Source organism: Bidens hawaiensis, unplaced genomic scaffold (assembly GCF_021521415.1).
Source record: "Bidens hawaiensis isolate Kalapana, Puna unplaced genomic scaffold, B.hawaiensis_p1.1 tig00009445_1, whole genome shotgun sequence".
NCBI classification, from domain to species: domain Eukaryota; kingdom Viridiplantae; phylum Streptophyta; class Magnoliopsida; order Asterales; family Asteraceae; genus Bidens; species Bidens hawaiensis.
This window is the reverse complement of record NW_027491700.1, coordinates 45087-62502: the sequence shown is the minus strand read 5'-3', so window position 1 is coordinate 62502 and position 17416 is coordinate 45087. Positions and strand designations below refer to the sequence as shown.

At 42.9% G+C, this 17416-nt stretch overlaps 2 protein-coding genes across 2 annotated transcripts in view; both read right to left on the bottom strand.

Annotated features, from left to right (window-relative positions):
• Positions 1-17416, bottom strand: part of LOC143532448 (putative LRR receptor-like serine/threonine-protein kinase At1g53440) — a 201031-nt gene that overhangs the window by 160433 nt on the left and 23182 nt on the right. The gene's annotated exons all lie outside the window — the stretch shown is intronic.
• Positions 1-17416, bottom strand: part of LOC143532442 (putative LRR receptor-like serine/threonine-protein kinase At1g53430) — a 66483-nt gene that overhangs the window by 48571 nt on the left and 496 nt on the right. Inside the window, exons 2-3 of the mRNA XM_077027482.1 lie at positions 17168-17366; positions 16511-16648 (exon numbers count right to left, since the gene is read on the bottom strand). Of these exons, the coding sequence (XP_076883597.1) occupies positions 16511-16648; positions 17168-17366 (337 nt within the window). The remainder of the gene's footprint in view (positions 1-16510; positions 16649-17167; positions 17367-17416) is intronic.

The following is a 17416-nucleotide window of genomic DNA, read 5'->3' as shown; positions in this document are numbered from 1 at the left end:
AGTAATTTCTAGGCGATCTCCTCAGAGTCACATGCTAGTTGCTACCATGACGGACACTCGTAATCATGATCTTGACAAGTTTGTCAAGGAGCACGAGAAGGTGATTTATGTTACAAGCCAAACATAAGAACTCAACCCAAAAGACTATTCTTATGGTAAGGGAACCCATTTGTCTTATAAACCCCACATTAGTTGCCCACACAACCGATGCGGAACAAGTCCGTAACAATAGACCATCCTTAAATGCCAACGTCCTAGTTGGTCACATGGCTCACTCTAGGGCACAACTCCGAGTCCTTATTGGTCACAGCCACGTTGGTAACGGCTGGCTCACACCAAGCCACCACTCCGTGGGCCACCACTTCGAGTCCTTGTTGGTCACGACTGGCTTCCTCCTGGCCACAACTCCGAAGTTGGCTCTAATACTAATGTTACAAGCCAAACAGAAGAATTCAACCCAAAAGACTAGTCTGATGGGTGAGGGGACCTATTTTGCTTTTGAACCCCACATCAGTTGCCTACGCAACTACACAACCGAGTGGAACAAGTCTCATACATTGCAATGGTTTCTGTCCGTAATAGATCCCACATTTTCTCATATTTGTTCCCAATGGTCCAAAACTAACGAAATGCTAACGTTGTTAGTTACAGGTCGTCGAAAAAACACTTTTGGTCGGAAAACTCAACCTGAACACCAACACCACCACCATCCAGCCACCACCACTTGAGCACCCCAACCGATTTCGGTGATGGTTTTAGGGCTCCGATGACCTCAATGATTGACACTTATATTAGAAAAGGGTTCCAACGACATTAACTCATTTGTTTATATATGGTCATAAATACCAATTAAAATGGTGGAGAGTTGAGTTTGACTATCATGTAATATCAAGTCAAAGGCTTTGAACCTCATGTCCGGGTTCCCCGCATCTCTTTTGACTATTGGGGGTTGAACCGGCATCTTGCCTTCCAACATTTTGACCACTGCTGACATGGGTGGTCTTAGGGAGGGAGATGCATTTGTGCAAAGAAGAGCCAAATTAATCATCGTCATGGCCTCTTGTTTTGAGTATTTTCCGAGACTAGGGTCTACTAGTTCCAAAAGATTCCCTTGCTCTTGTAGCACACAAGCCTAAACAAGGAAAATGAATAATTAGCTCTTGTTTTATTTTTTATATCAAAAATATTTCAATGAGATAAAAGAGCTTAAATGAAAAGGCATCAAACGCATTAAAATCATCTAAAGTATATATTTGTTTTTTTAACTATAGTTAACAAATTAAGTATATGTAAGAGGGTCAACAATGTCAAAAATAAATCAACTTTTAACAATTTTATATTTTAACCTTGGCGTGAATAAGAAAACTGAATAATTTAATAAGAATAGAAAAATTGAAATTGAATAGTTAAATAACTGAACTGGTTGAAAAGGCAAAGGTTCAGTTATGATTTTTTTTCAATGGTCGGTTAATCATATGTGTGTAACTAATATGTAATAATGGTTTGATGTTGCCTTCTAGCATCTTGCTAGAAGTTTTATTTTAATAAAGGCTTCGCCGTTTGAACAAGAAGACATGTGTACAAAAACACCAAATAAGCCAAGTTGAGCTCACGTTAAAACAAACCTTTATATGTCCTTTATAAATACTAATGTATATGTCTAAAACGTGTTGGCATAACTTCTTGTCTAAATAAAATATTAGTTAATATCTATTTTACTCATGATATATTTGAACTTATTAATTAAAATTAGTTTGAACCTAACAACATCCAATGCCCATGGTTAACCATTAATTAAACGAACCATCATTTTCAAGAACTGAATTAAACAAACCATTTATAGATGAAACGATCAGTTATGTATCTAAAAATTGGATTACATGTATAGGCTCGGTTTGGACTTATTTAGCAAACCGAATCAGCCCATACTCGCCCCTAGTTTAACACTTGCAACCTTTTTAACAGTATTAACTATTAACTTCTTTGACTTGTTAAAAAGGGTTAACTAACGAATTTTAGCGAATCTTCAATTCTATGTAAAGATTAAATGACTACAAAACGAGTTTAGGGGTTATACCACCAATAAAGGTAAATATTATGGAGCAAGGAAAAAGACATTCATGACTCATTTCAACCCAACGCGTTCTGAAATTTAAGAAAATAATATAATGGTATAAAATATTGAATGTACCCAGTCGAGAAGGTAGACAAAGTCTTCCTTTGGTCTGTAATTTGTATTGCTTTTCCCGCTAACAATCTCCAATGCAACAACTCCAAAGCTGTAAACGTCTGCCTTGTCTGTCAAATACCCCCTCATCACATATTCGGGGCCATATACCCTCTATAAATATACACCAACAAATATTTCCATATTTAAATACAATAACCATATCCACTAAAATCACACCATAACAAGACTACTTATAGAGTTTAGGATATGGGGATATTTAAGTTTGTTTTGTTTTATTTTAAGTAGAGTTTCTATTAAGGTATCTAATCAGTAATCACATGGGGCTGGGTTATTTTAAATAACAAATGGGGTCATAGCATTTGGTATGGGCGATTAATAAATGCCAACACCCCCCCCCCCACCCCCCACCCCCGAAGCGATTTGGCTAGAAACCTTAAAAAAAACTACTTCAAAATAAAGTTATGGGATGTAAGCAACCAGATCTTTATGATAGATATGGCGTTATAAGGGAGACCCCAACTTCATCTCCAGATTTTGAATCATTCTACCAATTCTTGTAAAATGTTAAAGAAAAACAAAGAAGGTGAAACTTACATCGTTCCAGCAATTCGTGTGCTGATATGAGTGTTCTCTTCTTCATCCAATTTTGCTAAACCAAAATCCGATATTTTAGCATTAAGATCCTTGTCAAGAAGAACATTGGTGGCTTTTATGTATCTGTGAACTATTTTTAATCTTGATTCTTCATGTAGATAAGCTAAGCCCCGTGCTATTCCCATACATATCTTCTTTCTTGTAGCCCAGTCTAAATTAAGTTTTTGGTCCTCGTCACCTATAACAATTTATTATTAGCTAGTTGTTTCCTCTAATAGGTATAAAATATGAGTGTAAACCAGCAGAGTTGTTTATAAGCTACTCAAGATCGGCTCGCTAAATCTTTAAATCGAACAGAGCTTAAATGAACCTTTTAGATATACAAATACAATATATTTTCACTAATTGCCATTTGACAAAATATCACTAACTGCATAAAACCCACCATTTGACAAATGGTGGGTATGAAACCCACCATTTGACAAAATATCACTAACTGCATAACACTGGGCGGAACACTAGGCGCCAGAATATCACTAGCGCCGGGCGTAGTGCATGGCGCGAAGAGTGTAGTCCAATATTACTTCCCATGGCACCTCGGGAATGGTAATACAAAGGTCCCACCAGCATGGGACAAAAAGATGGTAACCCACATAGGGATAAACACCAAACCAATGGGGATTAGACAACACATAAAGGACGGTACAAACAGTACAACCACGTCCTTGTTAAAAGGCCATGATGCCCAACAACTTCTACCAACCACCACGACTGCACGAATGGAGAATATTATTGGTGGAAAACCTGGCAAGGTGGTTGGTCACACTCTCTCTCCTCCGGCTATAAATACCAATAAACCTCCAAATGGTAAAGGATATACTTTCTCCTACTATCACTATCAAATTATACTACTTCGTACTATCAAATACTGATTCTCACGCCGGAGGGTGGTTACGAGAGAATCCCCCCATTCCTCGTAACGAACTCACGGTGTTTCTGTTTTGCAGGTTACACTTGTCTGTGCCAAGAAGGTTTTATAACCCCTCATGTAGAATACTTAACCATAACCCTCAGACTAACAAGATAGACCTTGAGGGGTGGATTCGTGTTTCTTCATTTGCGCCATCCGTGCATATAGCTAGAACAGTAACTCACTCCGTTCTTGACTCAGATGAGTGGCAAGACTACACCAAAGGAGGTTGGCCAAAAAGCCAACCTAGAAGGAAACGTTGAAAATCTGGACGTAGAGGATATAGGCGGAGGTCTTCTAAACACCTCCACCGTTCATCCTACTATCACGGATAAACAAAAAGCGAAGACACGTTCCAAAGCAACCATGCCGCCAGACATCATGGCGTGGCTCGAGGCAGAACAACAAAATCTAAGAGGCAAAGTACAAGAAAAAATGGCGTCCGTTGTGAAACCTAGATCACTGTTTGATACAGCTTCTAGTAGCAGCGACGAAGAGGAATCTGAAGAAAAATCAACACCGGCTTGTGCGAAAACGCCTTTCACCAAAACATCTCCTGCTAAGCAAACCAGCAAAGCAGGAGACAAGTCACAGCGGTCAAATCTAAAGGCAAACTCACGACTAGATGACCCAGACTATGAAGAGAGCTGGAAAGGGCCAGACGCCATAAAATTGGTAAAATATCATCCAGAAGCGGCCGTTGATTTTTCCAAACCATACCGGCCAACAACATCGGCGGGAAAATCAAAGTTTGTAGCAAGAATAGCCAAAGCAGAGCTACCAGAAAATCCCAAAATCCCGCCAACGGTGGGCCAATATGATGGTATCTCAGATCCAGATGATCACTTGCAAACCTTCACGGCTGCGAGATTAGTATCAGGGTGGACCATGCCGTTATGGTGCCACATATTTACGCTAACCCTAGTGGGAGCTGCTAGAGCATGGTTTGAAAGGTTGCCAGATGGCCAAATTACAAGCTGGGAAGTCCTAGCAAAAAAGTTCACTCAACAGTTTAGCCAGCAACGACGACACATCAGTGACCCAGCGGACATTTTGAACGTCGTTAGAAAAGACAACGAAACGCTTGAAGATTTCATCACAAGATTTAACCAAGAAGGCCTGAACATCGGCGGCGTAAGTGAAGAACTTCTGCGGGCAGCCTTTCGCCAAAACGTAAAGTGTGACGATCTTATACGTAACCTTACGGGCAGAGATGGCATGCCGCAGCGATGGGACGATGTTATGACCGCGGCCAAAAGGTACGCGCGGATGGAAAAAAGCTTGGGAAAAGAACTGGCAAAGAATGACGCCAGGAACGACATTAACAGGGCCCGCCAGGGCAAAAGAATGTCCTCCATGTGGTCAAGGTTGAACAGCGACAGAGAGTCTACCTTCGACCCGTCCAAAACAAGACAAAAGGGTCAGTCGAGTACGCCCCAAACGAACGCATCCAGGTGGACTCCGCTGACAAAAAGTCCAGCCCATATAATGTACAACGAAGGGATCCAACTGAAAAAACCGGCACCAGTTAAAAAGGGGCCGGGAACAGATATGAAAAGTTATTGCGACTTTCATGAGCAACATGGCCATTCTACAAACCAGTGTATCAACTTAAAAGACGCGATCGAAGAATGCGTCAAAAATGGCAAATTGGATCACCTTGTCAGAAACATACGAGGGAAGTACAGACGCCCACCCCCAAGAGATGGTGGAAAACCGGAAAAGAATATCAAAGATCTACACGCCAATATGATCTTAAGCAATGTTCAAAACAAGAAAAGAAAAATAGATTGGGCGCTATGGAAAGAAGAACAAGTCATTTTCCCAAGAATAAGAGGAGGGGCGAACAAGAAAGCACCCTTAGTGATCACAGCCGTCTTCGGTAACTACAGGACGCCGCATTTCTTTGTTGACACGGGGCAACGTCCAACATCATGTACCGTCAGTGTTTGGACTTGGTAGACAAAGAAGACAAACGCCGGTTGACAGCAGTTAACGCTCCAATCACGGGGTTCAACCAAAGTATTGCATATCCGCTGGGGAAGCTGACTTCCCAGTCGAGCTAAGTGATGGGCTCCATTCGCGAACGGAAGACGTCGACTTCCTAGTAATGGAGACCCCCACCCACAATATGATATAATCTTGGGAAGAGAGGCCATTGGTGATTTCAATGCTACCCCGTCAACAGCACATGGGATAGTAGGGGTACCAACCCCGACCGGGATAGCAATGATCCACGCCAACAAAGAGTGTAACATGGTGGAGAGAAAAACACCGCCACAAAAGACGCTTAAACTCGGTAAAACCGGAGAAGTGGAAAAATGGATACTCAACAAATAATTCCCAGAACAAAGCATAACCATTGGACCAACCATCTCCGAGGAAGCACGGGCGGCACTCAAAAGCCTGTTAGTCAAAAACATTGATGTCTTCGCCTAGACTCCGGCATATATGACGGGGTCCCGAGAAGCAAAGCGGAACACGAGTTAAAGGTTAACCAAACCTTCGTTCCGGTGGTATAGAAGCGAAGGAAACTGGGACCAGAACAGGCAAAAGCATGTGATGAACAAGTTCATCAATTGATTGATGCGGGTATAATCAGAGAAATCCAGTACCAAACATGGGTAGCCAACCCAGTAATGGTACCCAAGGAAAATGGTTAATGGCGCATGTGTATAGACTTCAAAGATCTTAACAAAGCCTGTCCAAAAGATTGTTATCCACTGCCAGAGATCGACCTTAAAGTTGACGCGCTAGTACCCTTTCAGTTCAAATGCTTTTTAGACTCGTACAAAGGGTATAACCAGATCAACATGGCGGCAAAAGATCAAGACAAAACGGCGTTCAGAACAAACAGCGGAACATATTGTTACAAAATGATGCCATTTGGTCTTAAGAATGCCGGGTCTACTTACCAATGGCTGATGCACAGAGAGTTCAAACCTCAGATTGGAAGAAATTTGGAAGTCTACATGGACAACTTGGTCATCAAAAGCAAGACGAAAGGAGCCATGTTAAAGGATATCGAGGAGACCTTCGGAACTTTAAGGTCAATTAGCATGAAGCTTAACCCAGGAAAATGCTCATTCGGCATGGAGGAAGGAAAATTCCTGGGAGTAATAGTGACGAATGGTGGGTTCAAAGCCAACCCAGAGAAATTGAAAGCCGTGCGGAAAATTCCGTCGCCAAAATCGATCAAACAAGTACAAACGCTTAACGGCCGATTAGTCGCATTGAATAGATTTTTATCTAGTCATGCGGAAAGATCATTCCCGTTCGTCTCAACCCTGAGAAACTGCCTCAAGAAATCTCAATTCTGGTGGACGAAAGAAGCAGAAACGGCGTTCCAAGAAATTAAGTCACGCTTAGAAGAATTACCAACACTTACAGCCCCAAAAGCTGGGAACCGTTAATAGTGTACTTAGCAGCATCAGAAAGAACAGTCAGCGCAGTCTTGATGGTGGAGAGAAATGGCGTTCAAACGCCTATTTATTACATAAGCCTCACTCTGGCAGACGCAGAAACAAGATACTCCACCTTGGAAAAGTTAGTCTTATCCTTGGTCCAGACAGCGTGACGATTGAGAAGATACTTCCAAGGCCATCCGATACATGTTCTCACCAACTTTCGCTTACAAAATGTGCTAAGAAAGCCGGAATTGTCTGGAAGGCTCGCAAAATGGGCAATAGAATTGGGAGAACATGCCATCGAATACAAACCAAGGCCAACATTCAAGGGCCAGGTTTTGGCCGACTTCATCGCAGAAATCCCTCAAGAAAAGAAGGAAGAATGCAAAAGAGAGATCGAAACCCCTGTAGATCAAGCGAAAAATGAAGTCTGGAAGATGTTCACAGACGGAGCTTCCAACGATGAAGGCGCTGGAGCGGTCCTAAAGATAACCAACCCAGAAAGGCAACACTTCACGTACGCATTACGCATAGAATTCAAAAGCACAAACAATGAGGCGGAGTATGAAGCTTTGTTGGCAGGGTTGAGAATAGCTAAAAGCTAGGGGCATGCCACTTGGAAGCACATGTTGATTCCAAGTTAGTGGCAAATCAAATTGAAGGATCGTATCACGCAAAAGACGATAAGATGGCATCATACCTAGCGCAAGCTAAAACGCTAATGGCAACTTTTGCCACATGCAAGGTGAAACACATCAAGAGAAGTGAGAACAAACAGGATGACGCCTTAAGCAAACTTGCAGCCGTTGGTTTTGAACACCTAGCAAAAGAAGTCCGCATCGAAGTCCTAGCAACACCTTCAGTAATGAACAAAGAAATTCTCGTTTTTCAGAAGCAGAAAACAGTTGGATGACACCAATCATCAACTACCTTGCAAGAGGTATTCTGCCAGAAAAGAAAGCAGAAGCGCGGAAGATTCGCCACAAAGCGTTGAATTACACAATCCGAGAAGATATTCTCTATAGGCGATCATACTTGGGGCCACTCCTCTGATGCGTGGACCCACAAGACGCAAATTATCTGCTTAGAGAAGTTCATGAGGGAATATGTGGCGTACATGCAGGACCAAGGATGGTGGTCGCAAAAATCATGAATACAGGATATTATTTTCCAGGCATGTATGTTGACGCCGAGAAAGAATTGAGAAAATGCAGCGCTTGTCAACGCCACACGCCAAACACCCTGCGCCCGAAAAATGCCATGATACCGGTAACAGCCTCTTGGCCATTCCAGAAATGGGTGATTGATATAACTGTACCATTTCCAGTGGCGCCGGGCCGGGTGAAATTTTTGATCGTGGCGTTCGATTACTTCACAAAGTGGATCGAAGCAAAGCCGGTCGCAACAATCAACGCAACCAGCATCAAAAAGTTTATTTGGGAATTCATAATTTATGGTTTTGGATTACCCATGAATTTGGTCAGCGACAATGGAACACAGTTTGCTGACCAACATATCCAAAAATGGTTAAAAGAGCTCAATGTCATTCAGACATTCACCTCTGTTGCTCATCCGCAAGGGAATGGCGAAGTGGAACGCGCCAACAGAACAATCGTGGGCGGAATTAAGAAAAGGTTAGCAAACCAAAAATCAGGACGGGTCGACCAGTTACCTCACGTACTATGGGCCATAAGTACGCACAGAAAAACACAAGTAATGTAGAAACGCCGTTCAGCCTAACGTATGGTACTGAAGCAATGATCCCCGCCGAAGTCGGCGTTCCTTCTCCAAGAGTCACATTACCAAATGACAACGATGCGGAAAGACGGTTATACTTAATGCTTCTCGAAGAACGTCGAGAGTTGGCAGCAATACGAGAACAAAATTACAAGCGCCCGCTGCAAAAGTATTATTACACCAAGGTAAAGATATGTGAGTTCAACGCCGGAGATTACGTTCTTCGCAACAAAGAGGCATCAAGAGCGCATGCACAAGGCAAATTGGCGCCGTATTGGGAATGCCCATATCAAATTAACAAAGTGTTGGTAAAAAGCGCCTACACGCTAATGCATCTCGATGGCTTAGCGATTCCTAGAACATGGAATGCAGCACAATTGCGAAGGTGTTATATGTAAATCGATTCCAATTGTAAAAACAGGCCAAGGGTCGAATTTGAATGGAAACGATACTCCGCATTTCACAAAATAAGCATCCATTTCATTTATATACAAGAAATTACAAGCAAGCACTTATGCCGGCACACACAAAAAAAAGAAAAAAAAATAACAAAAATACAAGCCAAGATGATATAGCCTAATCTACATCGTTGACACTCTTCCCAGAGTCAACGGCAGCACTATCTTCTTGACTACCGGCAGGAGCGGCGAAAGGCCCAACTTGCGAAGGTTCAAGGAAATTCCTCAACAGCTGCACGCCATTTTCTTCCTTAGCATACTGAGCGACTTGCGAAAGAATAGGAAACGTAAGAGAATCATATTATGTCTCGGCGGCAGTATATTCCTTATCCACATCAACGGCGTGAAGAGCGTAGGCCTCAAGCGGAAGGTTCTCACGCAAATGCGTAAGGGCTTCCTGAAAACCAGCCTTGTGGCCAAGCTGTTGAGAAGAATTGACAAGGACTCCAACGCAACGCGTCAAATCATCATCGCTAATGATACGTTGGGCAACCTACATAAAAGATAAGCGTTAGTAGGATAAATAAAATATAAAAAAGAAGAAAAGAGCATTAGGGGATACCTTGCGAATAGCATGCTTCAACAACCAATCGCGGTCAGCGGCGGCGGCAGCAAGCTCAGAAGTCAAAACTTTAATGGCTTCCTCATTGGAAGCCAACGTGTCAGCCAGCTTGCCAGCATCCGCCTTCCTCAATGTAGCTTCCGCCTCCAACTTTTCAATACGCTTGCGGAATGCAGCGTTTTCACTCTCGAGTCGGGTGGAAGCCTCCTTCGCAGCAAGAGCGCGACTGCGTGCATCTGCAAGATCAGCATTGGACTTCTTGCACGCAGTCTTAAACTCCGTATAACGGGCAGCGCGCTCGCGGGCAAACTCCGGAAGGTCAGTCTCGGCCTTCGCCAGTTTCGCCTCCACAGCGCTCAACGCCTGGCGATTATCAGACGACTCCTTACCGGATTTCCAGACGCCAGCCTCAACATCCTTCACCATTTGTTCCATCTCTCTCATGCGAGCACCGACATCAATCTTGTCCTCGTGAAGGGCACGGTTCTCGCGCAACAACTCCGCAAAACAAGAGAAAGCCTGGACTTGGTGAAAAGCGACGTCAGAGTACAAAGTACCCCGGGGCTGGATCTTGCTAGCAATACGCTCACCTGGAGGAACAGCATACTCCAAAAATTTGGAGCAAGTGGCGGGATCCTCAAAATTAGCGCCACAGTTAACGTTCCAGCGGGGGCAGAAAACTTGGCTCGCCTCCATGGAGTCGCGGGGGTCCATATCCACGTCTAGAATACCCCCACTCAAAAATCCGCTAAAGCCGCCGCTGCTATTGCCTTGGAGTTCAAAAAATTTACCTTGCACCGTCGCGCCAAGTTGAAAAGGGGGCAACGGCACAACCTCATCACCATCAAGAATAAAACCCTTGTCTGGTGAAGACTGTCTTGATTTCAAAGAATCAGCAACAGAAAGGCTTGCTGATTCAAGACTAACCTTAAGCAATTAGTCCATAATCGCCTTCATCGGTTGAGCAGACGAAGCTGGTGGTGAGACAACTGGAATCGGCCCAATTGACGCACGAACAGTCGTCACAATGGTTTCGGCCTCAGACGGGCCAACCACACCCGTCGTCATCGGTAAACTCAGCATTTGTACAGTAGGCCCAGCCTCCAACAAGATGCCAACACTTGTCATCATCGGCAAACTGGCAATAGGGCCACCAAAGATGAAGCAATACCAGAGGTGACGGGAGAAACAGTTGATGAAGAAATCACCAGCACGCCTGAAGTAGACAAAAAAGATTTTAGAAGCGAGTTAAGTTTGATCAAAAGAAAGAGTTATAAAAATCATACCTGACGATTTAACAAGACTACGCTTGACAAACCCGCCAAGACGAGGTTTCTTGAAGGCGCGGGGCATCTCTTCATCATCTTCATTAATCACAGTGGTGGGACCCAAATGGTGTGGAACAGTGAACGTCCCACCCAATGAAGAGGAGGAAGAGGAAGATGGACCGGTAGATACGAAATTCGTATCCACAATGGTTCCAGAAGCTGCAGTTGCAGAAAATACATCAGTAGCCACCATAATTGGAGTGGCAACCGCTGTAGACTGCGCAGACACAGCACCCACAGGCTGTGAAGCTGTTGGTGCCAACAGAAACCTGTGCTGAGGTGGTTGGGGAAGACGCCATGCTGGCACTCAAATCAAGCAATGATGCCGACGAAGGCGCCGGTTCCTCAAAAGGAACATTGGAGTTATGACGACATCGTCATCATCATCCATGGTGTCTCTTACGGCGGCGTCTATCAGAGACGCAACCGTCTCCCCAACACCGTGTTGTACGCCCCTACTACTACACTTAGGAAGGCCTACAACGTTAGATCTTCTACCTGAAAAAGAAAATGAGAGGTTAGCAAGATAACCAAATAGAAAGCAAAATGATAAAAACAATTGAACCTACCACTTTGAAGGGCAACAGAGCTAGGAGGTGGCAACGGTCGCGATACAGGTGATCGTCCCATAGGAAGAGGAAACACAAAGTTTCGAGCGGTCCGGGCAAGGATTGACTCCTCGCGGGGACCTAACTCCCTCCGCCCTAGCATTTTGATGCCCTCAGGCGCAGGCTGCAAGAGGAGCATGCGGTCGTCCACCTCTGAAAGAAAAACAAGTTAACACATCGCAAAAACAAATCACACTTCGGAGCAAAAAATAAAAACGACGCTAACCTTGACCACCGTTAAGAATAGTGGGCACAAACGACGCATCATCCCAAATGCGGCTCATGCCGAACAGCACCAACGCGCGCTCCGAATAGTGACGAAGTGGAGAGAGGCCGGCCCGCAAAGTGTTGAACCAGTCGGAACCGGTATAAGGAGCCACTTTCGGCTCAGGAAGTTCTTTCACATCCGTAAAGAACATAGGATGTGGAACCACGCGCGCAGAAACGTAGAAGAACACACTCTTCCACTTATGCAAACTCGATGGTGCATCTAAGGCGATAGCCTTGGCACCGGGGCGAGTGTGCAAGTTGTACCACCCATGGGTAAAACGCCACCGGTAGAAAGCAGATAACCTGTCAGCCATCGGAGTAATACCTAGGCAATGCCAGGTATATTCGAAATGGCTAAGACGAGCCATCCCGAATGGATGAATCTGGCTGAGATGCAGCCCAAACACACCCAGAACGTCCACTAGAAACCGGATAAGGGGCGACCGGAAGTTGCCCAAAAAGAATACTCCCGTACACGGCAATCTTGCTGGTGGGAGCCTCACGAGCTGTCTTGCCGGAGGCAGGCAACTTAGGTTCATACTCAGGGCCGATGTTATAGACCCTGACCACATTGTTGAAGTCGTCGGCAGACATACGACAACCGACGAACTCCATGGTATTATTCTTCTTAGTCTTGGAGGTTTGGGAAAATTCAGCCATAAAATAAAGAAGGCTTGGAGGAAGGAAAACGGTGAGAAATGATGCTTAAATGGTGTAACCTCCCCCTATTTATACTAATCGCAGTTAATGAGGGAAGATGGATACAAAAGGATGATTAACACGTGGCCCAATCAGGAAACTCCACAATAATAGGGTGACAGAAGATATGTGTTACAGCTGGGCGCGTCACCGGGATTCTCGCCCACTCGCCTGACACAGGCAGAAAGCCTGCAGGGCAGAGCAACCATCGTCAAACTATCACGTCCAGCAGTCGTTTCACTGACTTGCATTTAATTCACCCATCAACGCCAAATTACACGTTATCTATATAAAAGGAAACAAAGATGATGAGTGTTGGCCAGAAAAGGCTCCGCCATGGGATGATTTAAGCTAAATCACCCGCCAAACCAGGCTCCGCCATGGGATGATTTAAGCTAAATCACCCGCCAAACCAGGCTTCGCCATGGGATGATTTAAGCTAAATCACCCGCCAAACCAGGCTCCTCCATGGGATGATTTAAGCTAAATCACCCGCCAAACCAGGCTCCGCCATGGGATGATTTAAGCTAAATCCCCCGCCAAAAACAGGTTCCACTATGAGGATGATTTAAGCTAAATCCCCCGCCAAACCAGGCTCCGCCATGGGATGATTTAAGCTAAATCACCCGCCAGGCTCCGCCATGGGATGATTTAAGCTAAATCACCCGCCAAAAACAGGCTCCGCCATGGGATGATTTAAACTAAATCACCCGCCAAAAACAGGTTCCGCTATGAGGATGATTTAAGCTAAATCACCCACCAAACCAGGCTCCGCCATGGGATGATTTAAGCTAAATCATCCGCCAAACCAGGCTCCGCCAAGGGGATGATTTAAGCTAAATCACCCGCCAAACCAGGCTCCGCCATGGGATGATTTAAGCTAAATCACCCGCCAAAAAAGGCTCCGCATGGGATGATTTAAGCTAAATCACCCGCCAAACCAGGCTCCACCATGGAATGATTTAAACTAAATCACCCGCCAAAACAGGTTCCGCTAAGAGAATGATTTAAACTAAATCACCCGCCAAAATAAGCAGCGCCATGGGATGATTTACAATAAATCACCCGCCAATATAGGCCACGCCACGGGATGACTTAACATAAAATAGTCGCCAAACTGCGGTTACAATCAGTGAAGTCACCCGCCAAATATGTGGGATTATCCACAAAGGAAAACCAAACCAACGACAAAAAACAGTGAAGAACAAATAGCACGCATAACCAAAAGTCCATGATAAGTCCACAGCCCCCACTTCTGGACAGAAGGGCGACTTTGGACTAGGGGGACTTGTAGAGGTAGGGTATGAAACCCACCATTTGACAAAATATCACTAACTGCATAACGCTGGGCGGAACACTAGGCGCCAGAATATCACTAGCGCCGGGCGTAGTGCATGGCACGAAGAGTATAGTCCAATATTTCTTTCCCTGGCACCTCGGGAATGGTAATACAAAGGTCCCACCAGCATGGGACAAAAAGATGGTAACCCACATAGGGATAAACACCAAACAAATGGGGATTAGACAACACATAAAGGACGGTACAAACAGTACAACCACGTCCTTGTCAAAAGGCCATGATGCCCACCAACTTCTACCAACCACCACGACCGCACGAATGGAGAATATTATTGGTGGAAAACCTAGCAAGGTGGTTGGTCACACTCTCTCTCCTCCGGCTATAAATACCAATAAACCTCCAAATGGTAAAGGATATACTTTCTCCTACTATCACTATCAAATTATACTACTTCGTACTATCAAGTACTGATTCTCACGACGGAGGGTGGTTACGAGAGAATCCCCCCTCCATTCCTCATAACGAGCTCACGGTGTTTCTGTTTTGCAGGTTACACTTGTCTGTGCCAAGAAGGTTTTATAACCCCACGTGTAGAATACTTAACCATAACCCTCGGACTAACGTGTTAGACCTTGAGGGGTGGATTAGTGTTTCTTCAATACCATAACTTCATAACATAATTTTGGCCCGATTAATTATAAATGCGTTAATTTGGGCTGTACTTCAAAGGAAAATAATTAAGTCGGTCACATGATGATTTTAGGAAATATAAAAAATAAAAAACAAAAGAGATAAAGTTGACAAATTTGACTTGTTTACTTATAAATGAACCAATTTGGATTATATTTTAGATGAAAATAGTTAAAAGGGGTGACTGGTCAAACGAGTTGAAAGTTGTTAAAAGTCGTTTGGCTTGATTATGAAAGATTACTTAATCATAACCATAACTAAATGATCGATTAAACGTAGGTCGTTAACCTTCTGTAATGGGTTGGTTTCAGTTAATTGTCCAATATATTTTTTATGTTTTTTCCCTTTGAAATAGTTAGAAATTAGTTCGGTTATGGTGTTACTAGCTTAGTTATGAAGTTTTGAAGTTGAAATATACCGGTTCCAAACTTGGTTTTGATGTTCCAAACTCTGTTATAGATATTTGATAACTTAAGTTTAAATGTTTGACGTTGGATAAAGTGGTACGAAAGACTGAAATAGAGGTATACATTTTGAAAAAATATTAGGCAAATTAGTTTTAGATAATCTCAAATGTGTCATATTGGTAAAGAACAGTTCCAACTTAATTTGGTTGGTGGCAGTTCCAACTAATGGTATATCTTTTTCCAGCAATCCGCGACTAAAGGGTGGTTAAATCCGTTAGCTTGTTGCTTAAGTGGCATGCCTAGTGTACCATTGGAAAAAAAAATTCACCTTTAGGCTCAAGGGTATATCTTAACGCCCACCGTTAAAGCTGAGTTGGCAAGGTTAGCGAGTGTTATACTATTCCCTTAATGGGTTAAGAGACATTAAATGAAAGGTTGGTTTCATTAATGAGCTTTAAAATTTTCTAAACACACAGCCACATTAATGTAAGAATCAAATTTACATTGAATAAAGAAAGATAAAGGGGGATTAAACAATTTCCTTAGGGTGAGGTGGAGTGAAATGTGATAAAATATGTAATGTGATGTATACCTGGAGTTTAGAAGCTTGAATGTATACCTAATGGTCTTAGTTGAAACTACTATTTGCCAATACGGCATAACTGAGATTATTTTAAACCAAATTTCTTAAAAAGAAACAGATGATTGTCGCCACGTAATGCTACCACAAAGATGTTTATTGACAACTTAGTGTGCCATGTAAGCGTAAGACTAACGAATGGTTAACTACGTTAGTAGTGGACCATTAGTAAAATATACACTTTTAGATGGGACCGCCACCAACCAAAAGTGAAGCTGAGATTTTATTTGCCAATAAAACATAGTTGAGATTATTTAAAACCAATTTTACAAAATGTAAAGACAAAAGGTTCAGTTCATTTCGATTAAAGCCAGTTACAGAAATAGATTAACCATAACCATAACGAAATGGTGGTTTAATCATAACTTAACCATAACCGTCGGTTTTATTCGGTTATGGTTCATTTCGGTTATAATTTTGTTTTCTCACCCCTAATTGTAATAATATTGTTTTTTTAAAACGTGTGTTATTAATTACTCAAAAAGTAAAAATAGTTGGACAAAATAGTGTTTACTAGTCAACCAACCCATTTCTTCTTGACCCATTTCATCCCGACCCATTTGAGATGCTTCTACATGATCCACCTATCTTGTCATATCTAGCAAAAATCAAATTTGCAGGCAGATTAATATGCATATATTGTTCTTACCTTCATTTACTTTATCTCCACCTAGATAGCCTTTCTTCCGTAGTATGACTAATATCAGCCCAACAAACGTGCACGGACCAACCACAATTCCGGCTATAGCTCCACTAGAGAGTCCTGATCCTGTACTGACGTCATAGTCTACATAAAAGCAAATAAGTAGGTTAAACTTGCTCTTAAAAGTGAGAATACCAAAACAAGGAAATCGTTGCCACAACACCACAATGAAATATGATTCTAATGTGTGCAACATCAAAGGGCAATTCGGTTGATCTTGAATGGGTGGTTTGGAGGAGGTCATTAATTCCATGGGGGCGTTTGTGTTAACTTGGAGAATAAGTTTGAGTACTAGTTTTTTTAATAAGTTTGTTTTGTTTTGAATTACGAATTCCTCGTACGTATTGGTTTAGGAATCTGTTTGTTTGGGTGCTATATATACCTTTGTGTTTCTAGTTCTTGTTTTTTCTATTTGTATACCTTTGCTATATATACCTTTGGGTGCTAATTTTTTTCCAAGTATCTAGTTCTTGTTTTTTCTATTTGTGAGTCGTAATAAACAAAAAACGCTTGTTGAGCAAATCGTGTGTCGGCGTGTTGGTGTGTTGGTGTTCTTTGATCTTGATCCACTTGTATAAAACGTAACAGATACTACGTACTTACTTGGTGTTATTGCAATAGCGGATAAAAGAGGCCCGTGTACACCTCTATCAGGAATCCCGGTAGTCCCCTTCCCTGCCCAATACAAGTGGATATCCAGGGTGGTACCATTAATCGTAACATTATCAAAATCTAGATAAAAAGCCCTGCCAACACCTTTAGCTTCTTCCGCAATGTTAAAGTTTCGCCATTGTCGAACTCCCTAAATGAAATACCAAATAAATAATTCTATTAATTCTCTAATTGAAATAA